This window comes from Pseudophryne corroboree, chromosome 1 (assembly GCF_028390025.1).
Source record: "Pseudophryne corroboree isolate aPseCor3 chromosome 1, aPseCor3.hap2, whole genome shotgun sequence".
NCBI classification, from domain to species: Eukaryota; Metazoa; Chordata; class Amphibia; order Anura; family Myobatrachidae; genus Pseudophryne; species Pseudophryne corroboree.
Window position 1 is genome coordinate 620,205,105 of NC_086444.1, and position 18,069 is coordinate 620,223,173.

At 46.2% G+C, this 18,069-nt stretch overlaps 1 protein-coding gene across 1 annotated transcript in view; it reads right to left on the reverse strand.

Moving 5' to 3' along the window:
- Positions 1-14,625, reverse strand: part of PLPP2 (phospholipid phosphatase 2) — a 90,488-nt gene extending 75,863 nt beyond the window's left edge. Inside the window, exon 1 of the mRNA XM_063914462.1 lies at positions 14,416-14,625. Within this exon, the coding sequence (XP_063770532.1) occupies positions 14,416-14,557 (142 nt within the window). The 5' untranslated portion in view covers positions 14,558-14,625. The remainder of the gene's footprint in view (positions 1-14,415) is intronic.
- Positions 14,626-18,069: the final 3,444 nt, after the last annotated feature.

The window sequence follows — 18,069 nt, forward strand, 5'->3', positions numbered from 1 at the left end:
TTTTCGCGTAGCGCCCAGTAGTTTGGCCAGGTTTAGCTGCTCTACGTGGCTAAACTCAACCTCTTGGTGTGACAAGCGTGATAATTAAACACAACTGAATATCACCCCCCAACCACCTGTCACTTTAGATGGAAGATTGGGAGCGACAAACAATTGAATATCGCGCCAATTCTGTTCCACCATCATTTGTAAGATGGCAGGGTTGGCAGAAACATGGTCAAACACTGAGTTGCGTAGTGTGATCAGAACTTTGCATCTAAAGGGCACATCAGAAGCTGAAATTCATTGCCAACTTTTTGAGGTGTACGTGAGAATGTCATGTCACAGAAACAAGTTTTACCTCAATGTGTGACCATGTTTCCACCAGCCCCACCATCTTACAACTGATGTTGGGGCAGTATGGCTGATATAAGGCGCAGTCTAGTGGCCGTGAGGAGAAGCAATGTTCTACCTGCTCTGGCCTGGCAGGAAATTAGAATTAAATGGAGAACATTACACACGTGAGAGATCTTATTACCCTACTTATACCCGTTTTACACTCACACAGCCGGGTCACTCCCGGGATGCATTCCCGGGACTGACCCCTTTCACACTGCACTAAGACCTGGGATCGACCCGGGACAGCCCCATTTACACTGATCCCGGGATAGCCCTGCAACATGCACTATGCAGCAACACTGTATATATGCTCAGTGTCACATACAGCCCACATGCCTGCAGTGTCCAGAGCTCTCGGGGATGCGGCGTACGGGGCTGCCAGGGATGAGGCACCGGGGATGCGGCATATGAGGCATCAAAGACATGCCCAGCAGCGCCGCACGGAGACAATGAAGGGGAGGCTGTGGCGTGCACAGGGCAGGTCCCCCCTCCCGCTAGCGGCGGGCACCGAGCACTCCATCCAGCTGCCCCCCAACACCGTTCCCAGCTGACCCCACGGCTGGCAGATACCGGGCACCCGGGGGCACACGTCCCGGACACTCGGCGCGTACAGCCCGGGGTAATGCAGCACATCGCACCCCGCCTGCCGCACACAGTTTACACCGGAACGGGGACTAGGAGCCAATCGCCGGGCCTTGCCGCACCGTATCCCCAGAGTCTACTGAGGGCACACGCCGAGGCGGCCGGAGCCTGCGAGGGGAGAGCTTGGCACGGGCAGCCAGGCTGCTGACAATGGGTGACAAGCCCAAGAAAGCTCCAATCCGAGGGCTTTTAACAGTCCCGGGTAGTGAATCCCGGGGACGGGCCCTTTCACACTACACATCTTCCTGGGACGGTCCCGGATTCAACCCTGGTCGAGACCTGGGTTGAAATCCTGGGATGCTCGTTCCGGGAAATTGTCCCTGTATCCTTTCACACTGAGAAAAAGGGGCATTATTGAACCACCCTCATATTTAGCACATACCAGGAAAGTTGAGCAACAAATAACACATATTGTACTATGGGCCTTATTCATGTTTGTTAGCAAACCAAAAAAGTTAGCAACTGGGCAAAACCATGTTGCACTGCAAGGGGGGCAGATGTAACGTGCAAAGAGAGTTAGATTTGGGTGAGGTGTCTATGGTGAAATCTAAATTGCAGTGTAAAAATAAAGCAGCCAGTATTTACCCTGCACAGAAACAAGATAACCCACCCAAATCTAACTCTCTGCACATGTTACACCTTTTTCGGTTTGCTAACAAATCTGAAAAAACCCCTATGTGCAAATTATAAGTAGGTGTAACGGTTTCAGATTATGGGATATTCAAACTAATCATGAAAGGCAACATTCCACAACGAAATGAGGCCTACAAACACAACATATTGCAACAGGAATGACATAGCAATAAAGCACAGGGGGAGCCAGCAAAATGACTCAGACACTCATTAGAACACACATTGGTGAAAAGTATCCTTAAGTGATGTTAAATATGACACTAAAGAGGAATACTCTAGAACAGTGGAGGAATGTGACATTTTCTTAATTTTTTTTTTTAAACTTAAAATAATTTTCCACCATATTGTGTAAAACTTTTTTTTTTTTTTTTTTTTAACAGTGCTTACTTAGGAAAAAAAACTAAATAGTAATTGACTAGGCCGTTTAGACAGGACAGTTTCTAACTTTCAATATTGTTAGCAATATGTATAGAAAAAACCCATTGTGTGACATTTTATGGAAGGGTTTTGCAAGAAGAAACCTCTAGTCAGGGATGACAGCGCACTAAATTGAATAGCTCTGGGACCCCAAAGTGGTTTTACTGGGGTTTATTTACTGAGGGTGCATTTAAGCCCAAATTTAACATGGCAATGATTTTAACAGCAAACTTTTCAAATTTGCATCTTAAATACACCAAGTGATGGCAGTAAACCCCAAAATCTCCATTTCTCTGTTTTTATAGAATTCTATGGGGTCAATTCTATTCAGCGACCGTTGAATAGCGCCGGGAGTTAGCTCCCAGCACTATTCAATGCAGCGCCAAGTGACACCAATTGTCGGGAATTCTTCTCTCACCCCCGGGGGATGAGAGAGAAAATCCGACAAAAGTGTTGCCGCCGCGAGGCCGATTCTGTCGGGAATCGGCATCGCGCCAGGGAGTTAAGTCGGAGAATGACCGTTCTCCCGACAATTCAACCTGTTAAAACGGCGAGAACGGGCCTTTCGCCGACTTAATAGAAGCTGAATTGAATAGCGACGGGAGCTAACTCCCGGCGCTATTCAACTGTTGCTGAATAGAATTGACCCCTATCTAATAAAAGGCTAATGCTGCTCCTCAACTCTATGGTCCACTTGCGGCCACTAGATGGCAATAGGCGAAGCAAATCAAGAGTTGCTCCGTTCGGGTACGCACACACCCCTCAGCATGACAGAGCCCTGACTCCAAGCAGCTCCATCATTACGATGGGCTGGTAACTAGTATGTCCCTATTTTTTCTTTACTCAAAAAAATTCCTTATACTTCTGATGTAAGACCCAACATCAACTTGAAGTATAAATTTGCATAGTTCTAATTTAAGATACATACTGACATACTAAACATGGCCAAACCTAGATCCATATGGTGTTTGCACAAAAGGATAACCATTCAAATCATCAACACATGTGGGTGACCTAATCGGAAAGGGATCCTGCTGTTTGACACTTGCGTCGTGGAGATGGGCAACTTCTTTACTGCAGCCAGTTAGTTGCTGGTAGCATTTATCTTGGAACAACTATATATAATCGTTTAGGGTGCACACACTGCAATAACCGGGCAAGCCAGATAGTGGACTTATAATACATTTTCAAAAGGATTCTGACAATATTTGGTTTTTATCAGTGTGTTTTACATGCATAAACTGCATAGGGGTAAACACACCACTTGTCTAAGGTGTTAGGTCAAGTAAGAATTATAGTAAAATGTGCATCACACAGCTGGAATTATACAACAAAATATTCCACACCTTTTAAGTAGAAATATCATCCACCAGGTTCACATTATGACCTCTGGTACATGCATACCAGGCTATAAATACTACGCCTATCCGAAGGTCAACCGTGAAGATAAAACAAAGAAATTAGAGATAAAGCTTGTTCTATAAAATGGGAACACAGGACCATGTTCTATAATGTCATTTAAAGGCTACTGTTCTAGAGCTTAAATGAAAGTATGAACTACAGATAGAGCCTCGCTCATCTATGCCGTCTATGACGTTAGTCCCGATCACGGAGTTGCAATGTGCCTGGGTGCAAGGCGGCGTGCCTAGTTGTAGGAAGGCTCACAGAGCCTATCATGGCGTTTGGCGTAGCCAGTGAGTGTAATGATCATCCACCAGATGTCGCTTTTTAAAATCACCATTGCGCATGCGTGTGGTCTCCAGTGAAATAAGGTACACTATAGCGCAAGAACTACTTTACTGTACGGGCAATGCTGTACGCACGTATCATTACACTATTTAAAATACACTGCAGCAATGAGGTCCCATAGACAAACCAATAAATAAAAATAGCGTATACAGACGCAAGCTAACATGTTAAAGCACTGGTCCATTGACATTAGGTTTATGTGAGCTATTAAATGAAATAAAAATGGGCTTAAAGCTTAATATCTCCGGTTCTGGGGTCCAATCGGATCAGAAGCGGGTTGGGATGGAAGGGGAGACTATTAGCTACCAGAGGATACCAACCAAGTTTCTGTGACCCCCACAAGGCTAACGGCAAGCATCAGAACCCATGGTGGGTCTGAATTAACAGGCCCTTATAGTCTATGGGAAAATGGGTCCACTTTGTGCCCCAATATCTCCGGCTCTGGGTGCCCCAGAGACTCGAGAAGAGTACCATACGAAAGAGGAGAATCTTGGCTTTCAGGCCAGACCGGCCACTAGTTTATGTGACACAGCAAAGGGAAACGGCACGCAACCGTGTGTCGGGTCCCCTCCAATTGTCCAACCATCTTGCACGGGGTGCGGGTTTCTGGTTAGATAGAAAATAAATACTGTACAGAGACGCTAAGCACGGTGTTTTGGCATCCAGGAACTTAACAAAACTCCAGACACCCAGTTTAGTCTGCAAGAACCAACCTTCTCTGACATAACATCGCGTTGAATTGAATAACACCGGGAGCTAATTCCCGATGCAATTCTATCCACAAAGAATTGAATTGACGCCTTAGAGGGAATTGTAGTAGATCAAAGGGGTAATTCAATTGTTTCACGATCCTGTGTAAAGTTTGCGCGATCAGCCCCCTGCTAATTGCGATGGCAGCATTCTTACACCCAAATGCATGGGATTAGCCATATTCAGCAGATTCTACTGTGCTAAGTGCACCCCTAGCAAGCCCCAAAACTCATGAGGGTGCTAGCAGAAATACAAAAATTGTATCCTGTTCATCCAAAACAACTAAATAGTTGGTCACTTTTGAAGAGAGTGATAAACAAATGAAATCACCCCCTTGATCCACTATGATTCCTTCTAAATGGTCAATTTATTTAGCTGCGAGTCCCTGTGCGGTGTGAATAAGTGTGGTTACATGATCCACTTACAGTATCTCCGGAATCTCAGACTCGTGTTTGCAACCCCATAAGGCTATATAGAAAAATCTGCGAGTCTGTAGTGAGTTGCAGTGTCGTTGGCGACGTTTCCATATGTTTACAATGGCAACTAGACCCTTTAGAGCTCGTCCTCACATACATGCTAAGCAGATCAGTAATATACATTGAAAACAGAAGCACACCTTGCAAAGCATGTTAGTGTAAGCTTTTTTTTCTAACACTGCAATCCACTGTACTGGCAGTGTGCACTAATTTAAGAGAAATTTACTTCTTGTGTTCTTAAGCTTCAAACGTTATGATCATTTTTTAACACAGTTTTCTAGTTATAATAGCTAAAAAATGAATTATAATGAATAGGTCCTAAAGAAGGCTGCCTCCACAATACACATATATAAAAAGGAAATGATTAATCAATGCTTGGGATGCAAGGCTTCCTAGATAAATGAGTTGTACATAATATAGAGATTATAAAATTACATTTTAAAATAATGTGCTTTCACCCACAAAGTCTCTAACATTTGCCCCGTTATTTTGAAAAAAATTATTAAGTCTTAAGGGGGGTACTCACGGAGCGATCACTACTTAGAATCTACGCAATCTGACTAGATTGCTTAGATTTTAAGCAAGATCTCTCCGTGTGTACCCCCCACAGCGACAGCGATGCGCAGCCCCGCGCGTCGCTATCGCTGGTGCATTCAGGCTCAATCTAGCAGATCACTCATATCACCCGCTGGGTGAAATGAGCCCCCCCCCCCCCCCATGCTCAGCACACATCTCTCCCCAAATCGCCCTTTACTTTTTTTGAGCTTTCCGGATAACAGATCCCACACCTGCACATACTAAAGTAAAAACAATCCGGATCCTCTTCTATTATACTAGTTTTACATCCTCTTTATAGAAGTTTTTTCAAGACCAGAATAATGTGTACAGAGTTTAACATGCAGTGTTTACAGGCATATGTTTATGCGGTATCCTGTCTCTGGGTCGACAGTAGCTAGGCTGACAGTGTTTCTGGGTAGACAGGGTCTCTAGGTCAACAGTAACTAGGTTGACAGGGTCTCTAGGTCGACATGAGTTTTTCACAATTTTTTTGTTTGTTTTGTGAACATTTTCATACTTAATGATCCACGTGGACTACGATTGGGAACAGTAACCTTGCCCGAAGCACGGCGAGCCATGCAAGGGGACACTGTGCACTAGTTGGGGTTCCCAGTCACTGTACGGAGAAAACTACAAAAAAACAACAACCCACACACCTCATGTCGACCTAGAAACCCTGTCGACCAATAGTGGTCGACCTAGACACTGTCGACCCTCCATACCACACCCTGTTTATGCGTACACAAATGTGACCATGTTTGGTAACACACTAGCTTTCCATTCCATGGGAGCCATTCAATTATTTATCGTGCACAATCTTCCGTATACAGCGAAGGGAACTTGGTGTGGAATGGGATATTCAATTATTTGTTCATTTTATCGCACTGATTGCGCCCAGACAGGTCAGGTTTAGCAGAGTAAAACCGCTAAACCCGATCAGAGTGCTGCCTGCTACGTGAAAAGTGCTGTTTGGGTGCTCAAACGGGTAATTTTATCACACTTCTGCTCAGGGGGAAGGGGGAAGGAGGGGTTTGGGGGGCTGAGAGATTAAATGCATCTCCCTATGCCTGAACAGAACAACAACTGAATCGCCCCCCCATAAGTTAATTTGTAAACTATTAATATAGCTGTTGTATTATGCGTCGCGCTTTATAGAGACTATAATCATTCATAAGTGGAGTTTACAAACTATACAAGTGATCAGTTATGATCAAAGCACAACATATGCTCAGAAATGCACACTGTACATCAATATAATATATATATATACATATATATATATATATATATATATACACACATACATACACTATACATTCACATAGGCACACCTGTACACACACACACACACACTTACAGACCTCTCTGAACACAGGGGCAGGACGACACACCTGGGTGAGTTCTCCAGGACCTTGCAGATCAGGTTCCTCAACAAAATTTCCTCAGTGTTATTTTTTTTAAACCAGCCCCTAGTACTTTAAAAAAAAAAAAAAAAAAAAAAAAAAAAAGAAGGGGAAGGAGAAAGTGTTCATGGGGCCTTAACGAAGGTTCATTTTGAAAGAATAAGGGATTTAGGTTGATTATATATTTAGGTTTATCATTGGCATTTAGTGCAAATTTATGGAAAACTTTTGCAGAGACAGCAACTTGTAGGAGCCTGTCCCGAGCAAACAGGTTTTCAGTGAAGTGATTAGCTACCTGTTGTCAGAAACCCCCAGCATAATATGAAGTGGGGGTGATGTGTGTGCACACTAACAGCTTGACTACGCGCCCAGTCTTACATGCCACTGGCCCCCCAGAGTTTTAATTCAGCTCTGTCTGTTGTAACACTGGGGGTCATTCTGATCCGTTCGCATGCAGCGGTTCTTTGCTGCGGTGAGAACGGGTTGGGACTGCGTCGCACCCACAATGCGCATGCGCGCCATTGCCAGGAGACAGTTGTCGCCGGGCAGCGATGCCGCCAGTGCAGAAAGTGATCGCAGCTGCGATTGCGGGGCGTCAACATGACTGTTTTCAAGGCATGTTGAGGTGAACGTAGGCGTTTGGAGGGCGGATGTGGGACGTCCCTGGATCCATCGCACAGGGTAAGTAGGTCTGACCCTGGTGTTTTGCAGGAAACTTTTTTAGCATAGCAGGGCTGCACAAGCGAACGCAGCCCTGCTATGCTAAAATACACTCCCCCATAGGCGGAGTCAGGTTGATCGCACAAGCAACAAAAAGTTGATATGTGCGATCAACTCAGAACGAGGGCCACTGTGCACTAGAAGAATCATTTTGCGATCACATGGGGGTCGATTCAATTCACTGACAGTTGAATCATGCCGGGAGTTAGCTCCCGTCGTTATTCAGTTCAGCTCAAGTTAAGTCGGCGAAGGCCCGTTCTCCCGGACTTAACAGGTTGAATTGTCGGGAGAACGGGCATTCTCCGACTAAACTCCCTGCCGCGAGGCTGATTCTGTCGCGCCGCGATGCTGATTCCCGACAGAATCAGTCTCGCGCCGGCCGCACTCTTGTCAGATTTCTTCTCATCTCCTGGGGGTGAAAGAAGAATTCCCGACTATTGAGGGTCACTTGTCGCTGTATTGAATAGCGCCGGGAGTTAGCTATTCAACTGTCAGTGAATTGAATCGACCCCCTGGAGAGGAGAAGCATAGAGGGTGTCACAGACAGATCTTGTGACTCCATCTAAAGATGGTATTAGTTATCAGGTGTGTATTGCGTGACTGGCATCCCGGCAGCAGCTGACGGGGGGGGGGGGGGGGGGGGGTGTGCAATAAGTCCTATTCCCACTCTATGGGTGTCACAAGTGGGTATTGTCCCAAATGGTCGGCATGCTGAGCGTTGGGATTGTGAGGGTGTGGGATGTAGGGGGAGGTAATGTGAGCGCTGGTCACATAACTGCATCCCATCAGGGACAAGCTCTGAAAAGCTTGGTCTGGTAAATGCCCGCGCTACAGTCTCCAATGAGAATAAAGGGACAGAGATTAGTTTGCCTAAAGCTGAAGATATCCATTTGCCAGTTGATAAACAGACAGGATACTTAAACCATGCAGAAACAACATAATCCACATGGCTTTTCTCATTAAAACATAGATCCCATATTTTGTTCTCTAACTCTCTGTACTACTTACAGTGCTTTGCTAAAGTATTCATCCCCTTGGCTTTTTACCTATTTTGTTACATTACAACCTGTAATTAATTATTTTTTTTTACACTCTGAATTTTATGTGATGGATCTGCACAAAATAGTCTAAGTTGGTGAAGTGAAAAAAAAAAAAAAAGTATATAAAAAATATTTTTTATAAATAAAAATGTGAAAATTGGCATGTGCATATGTATTCACCCCCTTTGCTATGAAGCCCCTCAAAAGTTCTGGTGCAACCAATTACCTTCAGAAGTCACATAATTAGTGAAATGAAGTCCACCTGTGTGCAATCTAATGGGCCCTACACACTGGGCGAGAATACTGAAAGATATGAACGATCTCATTCATTAATGAACGAGATACCATTCATATCTTTCAGTGTGGAGGTACCAGCGATGAACGATGCGCGGCCCCACACTCGTTCATCACTGGTGCCCAGTCTCTTGTGCATGCAGGCCAATATGGACGATCTCGTCCATATTTGCCTGCACTGCTATGGAGCCGGGTGGTTTAGAAACTTCACTCCTCCCGCCACTGCCCCTCCCGCCACCCCCCCGCGCGCGCGTGCTGCCGGGTCGGCCGTATCCGCCGTCGGGCAGCTCGGCGGCGGTCGCAAAGTGTGTAGGGCCCATAAGGGTCACATGATCTGTCAGTATAAGCACACCTCTTCTGAAAGGCCCCAGAGGCTACAACACCACTAAGTAGGAGGCATCACACCATGAAGTCAAGGAGCTCTCCAAACAAGTCAGGGAAAAAGTTGCTGAGAAGTACAAGTCAGGGTTGGGTTATAAACAAAAAAAATATCCAAATCGTTGATGATCCCCCGGAGCACCATCAAATCCATCATCTTCAAATGGAAAGAACACGGTACCACAACAAACCTGCCAAGAGAGGGCCGGCCACCAAAACTCATAGACCAGGCAAGGAGGGCATTAATCAGAGAGGCAGCACAGAGACCAAAGGTAACCCTGAAGGAGCTGCAGAGTTCCACAGCAGAGACTGGTGTATCTGCACATGTGACCACAATAAGCCGTATACTCCATAGAGCTGGAAGAGTGGCCAGAAAAAAAGCCATTACTTAAGTGTTAAAAATAAGAAGGCACGTTTTAAGTTTGCCAAAAGGCATGTGGACGACTCCCCAAATGTATGGAGGAAGGATCTCTGGTCAGATTAGACTAAAATTGAACTTTTCGGACACCAAGGAAAACGCTATATCTGACGCAAACCCAACACATCCCATCACCCCAAGAACACCCTCCCCACAGTGAAACATGGTGCATCATGCTGTGGGGATGTTTTTCAGCAGCAGGGACTGGTAAACTGTTGAGTCGAGGGAAAGATGGAAGGTGCTAAATACAGGGATACTCTTGAGCAAAACCTGTTTCAGTCTGCCTGTGATTTGAGACTGGGAAGGAGGTTCACCTTCCAGCAGGACAATGACCCGAAGCATACTGCTAAAGCAACACTCGAGTGGTTTAACTGGAAACATTTTAATGTGTTGGAATGGCATAGTCAAAGCCCAGATCTCAATCCAATTGAGAATCTGTGGTCAGACTTGAAGCTTGCTGTTCACAAGCAGAAACCATCCAACATGAAGGAGCTGGAGCAGTTGCAGCTGTAATTGCTACAAAAGGTGGTTTTACAAAGTACTGACTTTAGGGGGGTGAATAGTTATGCACGCTGAAGTTTTGTTATTTTGTCCTATTTGTTGATTGCTTCACAATTTAAAAAAAAAAACAATCTTCAAAATTGTAGTCATGTTCTGTGAATGAAATGATGCAAACCTTCACACAATCCATTTTAATTCCAGGTTGTGAGGCAACAAAACATGAAAAATGCAAAGGGGGTGAATACTTTAGCAAGGCATTGTATATGGACAGTTATGAACTCTGGGCAGTGGGAAACGCAAGATTTCTAGAGAGGGGTTTCCAAATGTAGTCCACAATCTCAGAATCTGCAGAACATTGGAGTAAGTGTGGGAGACTGGGGGAGTGGTAAAAGAACCTAGTAACGACCCTGGACATTAATGTACACATTTGTCTTTTTATACACTGGATACTGTATGGAATAAATTATTAATATTTAAAACTTTAGATGGTCTATAGTATGCGCTGTATCAAACAATTAAATTATATAAAGAAGTGGTCAGGAAAAGGTTAAACAAACTATAAAAGGTTAAACAAACTATTAATAAGTATACAACTATAGTAGAACCATCACTGCACTTTCTAAGCACACATTCTCCCACCTCATGGTAAGCTCCTGTCTCTTCTTCCTGGTAGCTACTCTCTAGTCCAGAGCACTGATTGAGGACTCAGATCCTCACATAGAGCAAACTTGGTAGAATAAGAAGCTACCACTGGGCATGTGCAGCAGCTCTGCTCCATAACCTGCATGATGTGGCAGCAGCTCTAGTAATCATACCGTATACTATTGCTACTATTGTCATAATTTGAGAAACTTGCCGAGAGGAGGGGGGTTCCCAGGCAACCAGAACCCCCACCCCCTCTGTGTTTGCCTATGCTGGGGTATATTGTGCATGAGGGGGTCTGATTTCAGTGGGGCCCTCCCAGCCCCGCATCTTACCTTGTGCCAGCTAGTGGGCTCCTCCTTCTCTGTAGTGGCACCTTCCCAATGATATTCAGGAAGATAGTACATGTGTGCAAGGGAGCAAATGCTCTGGCACAGAGTCTTTCCTTTCACTGTGTGGTGCCATCTTCCAGAAAAGGTAACTGGAAGGATGGTACTGCGTAGGAGATGGGACCCGCTTGCCAACACGAGAGTATACTTTGGACACAGGCTGTGAAGTGTGTGGCCCCCATGGACCCAGGGGCCTGTGTGCACCACACACTCTGCACCCTAAATAAATAGGTCTAATCGCTTTACAATAAAGTGAACAGAATTCCCCAAGGGGGTCGATACAATTCACTGACAGTTGAATAGCGCCGGGAGTTTGCTCCCGGCGCTATTCAATACAGCGACTAGTGACCCTCAATTGTCGGGAATTCTTCTCTCATCCCCGGGGGATGAGAGAAGAAACCCGACAAAAGTGCTGCCGCGCGGCCGGCTGATTCTGTCGGGAATCAGCCTCGCGCCGGGGAGTTAAGTCGGAGAATGCCCGTGCTCCTGACAATTCAACCTGTTTAGTCGGCGAGAACGGGCCATCGCCAACTTAACTGGAGCTGAATTGAATAGCGTCGGGAGCTAATTCCCAGCGCTATTCAACTGTCGCTGAATAGAATTGACCCCCTAGGTGTCACAAAATACTACATGCTCTAGAGAACCTCTATTTTTAAAATGTTTGTGTCACTGTTACAGAAAATTAGTCTAATCAAAATGTATATACTGTAGGCATGTACAATAGCTTTTGTTTGACTGCTACAGATGATCATAAACCACTGTCATAACAAAACAACTGTCTATTGTTATTGGAACACTTCCAACTAGCAGGTATTTAAAAGCTGCTCATAGACTGTTTAAAGCTGCTGCTTGGCCTTACTGATGCATATGGTCATACACAGAGATCTATAATCAAAACTAAAAGATAAGGGTTTCCACGTAGACTGGACATGCTTATTTTGGTGGAACTAACACTGCTGGATGACGACCGTATAATTGGTCAGATCCATCCCGTTCAACATCTGATGGATGAACCCCCCCCATTGAATGGAGAACAGTTGCCACTACACTTCACAATGTTTTTACAGGCACCTTAAACACCCCTTTCAGACAGGGGCCGGGGCTCCCACCCAAGTTTTTGAACACAGCTTCAACCCGTGTCCCAGCTAGGGACCCCCTTTCACATTATACCTTGTACCTGAGAAATTCCCTGGTCGAATCCGCGTCTGCCCTGGTATGAGGCACTGCTCATTGTGCTCTGGTGCCTGCAGAGCAGATCATCTGCAAGCACCATAAACATTCAAGTATTTTTAGTGAAACCCAAGTTGCACCATACACACTACAGGCAACCCGGGTTAGTACCAGGAATAACTCGAGAATCAAGAGTTACAGCTCAATAGTAGAAAATAGTCATAAACTGAAAATATAACTCCTCGTTATTTAGGGTAAAATAAATGGTGAAGGAGACGAGAGAACTAGTAAAACAAATGTTTTTGTACAGTTGATGAGAACCGGTTAAGGCTTGATCTGAATTTATAAGTGTAATTTGACCCCTGGGGAAGGAAACGGAAGAAAGTAACAATAAAGTTGTTAATCGATGCAGAGGGATAATACAACACAAAAGTGTCAGTAACAACTTCTAGTTGTGCGTGAATTTTCTTCAAGGTTTCACACCCTGTATAGCACTAGAATCAGAACACACACACATGGAATATATCATACATGAGAAAGTGGAAACAAATGATAGTCGGGAACCAATGAAGCCTGAAGAATGGTTTAGGCAGGCCATGGAGATAGGCATCTATTGAAAAACTTAAATCACTTGTAAAAATTAGAGTCATATGGAAACTCTCTGAAGTATATCTCTATTAATGGAATAATTGATTGCACATGCACCTGTTAAATGCTTACGCGTTTCTGTGAGCGAGAGGGAGTGTGCACAATGATGAATATAAGGAGCAGTCAGACAACCCTCATTGCACATACACAAACATTACCATTTGCTGTCCCACATACACTAGATAATGGAAAACTGCCAGTGAGCTAAAGCCTACACCACACAGGGATAGCAAAGAGGTTTGCACCTTGCTGATATTCCCCATCCCCCAAAGTAATGAGAAGCAGGACGGTAAATATCACACCCAACTGCAGAGATCTGATCTATGAGGTGAAGTGGACAGTTTTATACTTTTATAAGAGAAATTAAACCACTTAACTGGCTCAATGCGGAGTATAGAAGAAAACCCATAGAAGTGGCACTGAATAGATATCTAGAAGTGTTAGAATGAATTGCATATCACACACAGTCACTATATGTCATGATCTCGCCAGAGGGCTAAGTGACGGAGGTGCATTCCTATTTTTTTTTTTTTTTTTTTTTTTAGGAACCATCACAGTGTAATGGGAGTACAGTAGTAGTGAAACTTTTATGAACGTGTAATAGTAACAGATTCTCTTAATAGCAGACATGTTCCACTTGGACTACAGTAATGTTTATTACAAGCTGGACTTCCAATACACATCGTTGCTGCAACCTTTAGTTACATAACAATGCAGGAGCAGATCTCTGACAACAGAAGTGTACAGCAGCGGGCTAGAGACACAGACAACAATGCAGAGAGCAGCGTGTAAGTCTGGGGCAGCCGGGGGAGTAATAGACGGTAGGGTCAGAAGGTGCACCATGGACACAGCGAGAACACAACAAAGGCAGCGGAGGGAGCAGCACAGAGACCGCCGTACCGTGGATAAGGGGAGCGTGATATCACCGGGGCACCATACAAAGGGGGATCATGGCTGAAGCAATGGGGGGAGGCGGTGGAGCGCAGCTAGAACCGGCAGCATAAAGTGCGAGGCAGGAGGTGGGCTGCCGGGGTCGGAGCGCAGCCGGCCGACAGAGGGATGGGCGCTGCTGCACACCCAGCTACAGGAGAGGACAGGGAGGTGGGAGCCGTGGGCACAGGGGGTGGCCAGGTGGGAGATACGTGGAGGTAACATGGCAGCAGAGTTTTAGGCTACTTAGGGAAAGTTCTCCGGGAACGTACTACTCACCGACACACACGCACAGCACATCCAGCAGCACATACGCGTTCCTCCGGCCGGGCAACATCGTCCCCCAGCCCGCTCCGGTCCGAGCTCCGGGACCAGACTGAGAGCGAGCTCCGCCCACCGTGACTCTATGGGAGCCGCCCATTACCTGACGTAACACGCCACCACGCCCGCTTCCCTCTATTATCCGTCTCCTCCCAGTCCTCCTCTAGTTCCCACTAGGGATGGACATCGAAAGCAAACCATCATATGATGGCAATGTTCCACCATTGAAACTTTCGATGCAATGGTTACTAACCATCACATCAAAAGTATTCGATGGTGAAAACTATTTATATGACTAGTTCATGCGCGAAAGCCTGCATTTTCGTTTGCAATGTGGGAATTGGGATCGGGGGCAGGGCCAGACTCTGAGCAACATATTACTTTATCACTGGACATTGTATAATATACATATATAATATACACACACAATGGCCAATGATGAAGTAACATTACCCCATCAGTGCCAAATATACAATACCCCCACTGTGCCAGATATACAATGCCCCCACAGTGCCAGAGATACATTGTCCCCACTGTGCCAGATATACAATGCCCCCACAGTGCCAGATATGCAATGCCCCCACAGTGCCAGATATGCAATGCCCCCACAGTGCCAGATATACAATGCTCCACTGTGCCAGATATACAATGCCCCCACAGAGCCAGAGATACATTGCCCCCACTGTGCCAGATATGCAATGCCCCCACAGTGCCAGATATGCAATGCCCCCACAGTGCAAGATATACATTGCCCCCACTGTGCCAGATATACAATGCCCCCACAGTGCCAGATATACAATGCTCCACTGTGCCAGATATACAATGCTCCACTGTGCCAGATATACAATGCTCCCACTGTGCCAGATATACATTGCCCCCACTGTGCCAGATATACATTGCCCCCACTGTGCCAGATATACATTGCCCCCACTGTGCCAGATATACAATGCCCCCACAGTGCCAGATATACAATGCCCCCACTGTGTCAGATATACAATGCCCCCACTGTGTCAGATATACAATACTCCCCTGTGGCAGATATACATTGTCCCACTGTGCGCTCATTGCCCCCCACCCCTTGCCGCTGGCTCTGTTTCTTCTATGTGAGGGGAGGAGAGCGTAGCATAGCGTCTCTCTTGCCCCTCAATTATCTTTGATGCCCGGTCTCACTCTCCAACGGCGGCGGGGTCAATCTGAAATGATGCGCTGGTTCGTTAGCCAATCAGAGCTCGCGGACCGGCAGCCAATCAGGAGCCGCGGCTGCCGGTCCATGAGCTCTTATTGGCTAGTAAACAGGTGCCTTATTCAGATTGACCGCGCCGCCGCCGATGGAGAGTGAGACTGGGCATCCAAGAGAATTGAGGGGCAGGAGAGGCACTGCGCTGCGCTCTCCTCCCCTCACACAGAACGAAGCCAGCGGAATGCAGTATTGTGGACGACCCAGCGGTACGGCGTACCGGCTGGGAATTTCTTACAATAATGTGGATGGCAACTTGCTCAGTGCGCGGTTTGCTTTGCTGTCTCACATGGGACCAATTCCGATGATTATGGTGTGGAGTTTGTATGTTCTTTCCATGGTTTTTGTGTTTTCTCTTGGTTTTTCCCACAGTCCAAAACATACTCAAGCAAGGACTATGTCCATAGCCCTCCTAAATTATTCCCCCTGATCAGTGGTGGTGTATAGCTGGAGTGATATAAAGATCAGTGAGGTCACTCTGTCTCCTCTGAATCCTCCTGAGCTCCGAGTGTCTGTGGCTTCTGCTGCTGCAGGGTAAGTAAGGTCTGGGATCTGATTGGCTCTCTGAGTCAGTGAGAGCCAATCAGAGCTTTCAGTGGGCCCTGTTGCCTAGCAGCAGTCTAGAGAGGGAAGGGGGTGAGGGGACTGGCTGAGCAGGCTCATGTCTGAAACAGACAGCCTCCAACGGACTTAGGAAGTTTCCTTAATAGACACAGCAGCAAGGGGAGGCATAGCTATTTGAAATTAGAAAAAAACAAGCCACCATCGGAAGACCATCGAATGACTATCATTCGATGGTGAAAAACATCGGGAGGGCACCATTAAATGCTAAAAACACTACCATCGAAATGAAAACATCGATGGTTATGAAACATCGACCATCGATGTCCATCCCTAGTTCCCACATGCACATCACACTTCTCCTAGAGAGTTCCCGCACCTTCCCTTCCCGTCTTGCTGCTGCTGCTGCTGCTGCTGCCGCCGCCGCCGCCGCCACACAGGTTACAGCAGCGGCCCCCCTGCATGCTGCTACCGCTCAGCCCTCCTCCACACTTTTTTTTGGGGGGAGGGAATGTTAAATGTACAGTGCAGTTTGCCAGTCTCCTGATTTCCCCCATTAAAATGGTTAAAAGTGATGGCTACAGTAAATAATTGAAAGTTAATGATGTAACAGGTGATACTATAGTGTGGCTGGCTTTTGCTATCTGACCGAAATACACTTCACATGACTGTCATGGATTATTATTTCAAAATAAAGGGAGCCTTCTCTACACAATGCAGTATTTACATCGCCTATTAACTCAAAACTATAGGACAGTGGATCCCAAACTGCAGAGTGCCAGGCAGTGCTCAAAGTGGTCGTAGAAGAGGTGGAACTCCCCCCCCCCCCCCCCCCCTGCGCCCATGCAATAAAGGTATTGTGCATGCCCCAAAAAGGGGGTGTGGTCACATAATAGTAATAATGCCCACAGTAGTAGCACCCCCAATACACATAATGCCAACAGTAGTAGCACCCCGTAATACACAATGCCCACAGCAGTAGCGCCCCTTTTACGATGCCCACAGTAGTATGCTCCTTATGCAATGTCCACTGTACTGGTAGTGCCCCTTATATAGAGCCCATAGTAGTGGTGCCCCTTATGCAATGCCCCCAGTAGTAGTGCCCCTTATGTCCCCAGGAGTGATGCCCCTTATGAAGTGCCCCCTTTACAATGCCCTCATTAGTAGTGCCTTTAATGGTAATGCCCCTGTGTAGTATTGCTCCCAGTAGTAATTTCGCCTGTAGTAATGTCCCCAGTCGTTTAGCCCATGTAGTTTAGCCCCATGTAGTTTGCCCCTAGTAATGCCCCTGTAGTTATGCCCCCAGTAGTAATGCGCCCCATGTAGTTTGCGCCAAGTAGTAATGCCCCCAGTAGTAATGCCCCTGTAGTTATACCCCCAGTAGTAATGCGCCCCAGTAGTAATGTGCCCCTGTAGTTATGCCCTCAGTAGTAATGCGCCCCTGTAGGTTTGCCCCATCTAGTTTGCCCCCAGTAGTAATGCCCCCAGTAGCTTTTCCCAAGTAGTAATGCCCCCAGTAGTTTAGCTCCTGTAGTTATGCCTCCAGTAGTAATGCCCCTGTAGTTATACCCCCAGTAGTAATGCGCCCTTGTAGTTATGCCCCCACTAGTAATGTGCCGCTGTAGTTATGCCCTCAGTAGTAATGCGCCCTGTAGGTTTGCCCCATGTAGTTTGCCCCCATTAGTAATGCCCCAAGTAGTTTAGCTCCTGTAGTTATGCCCCCAGTAGTAATGCCCCTGTAGTTATACCCTCAGTAGTAATGCGCCCCTGTAGTTATGCCCCCACTAGAAATGTGCCCCTGTAGTTATGCCCTC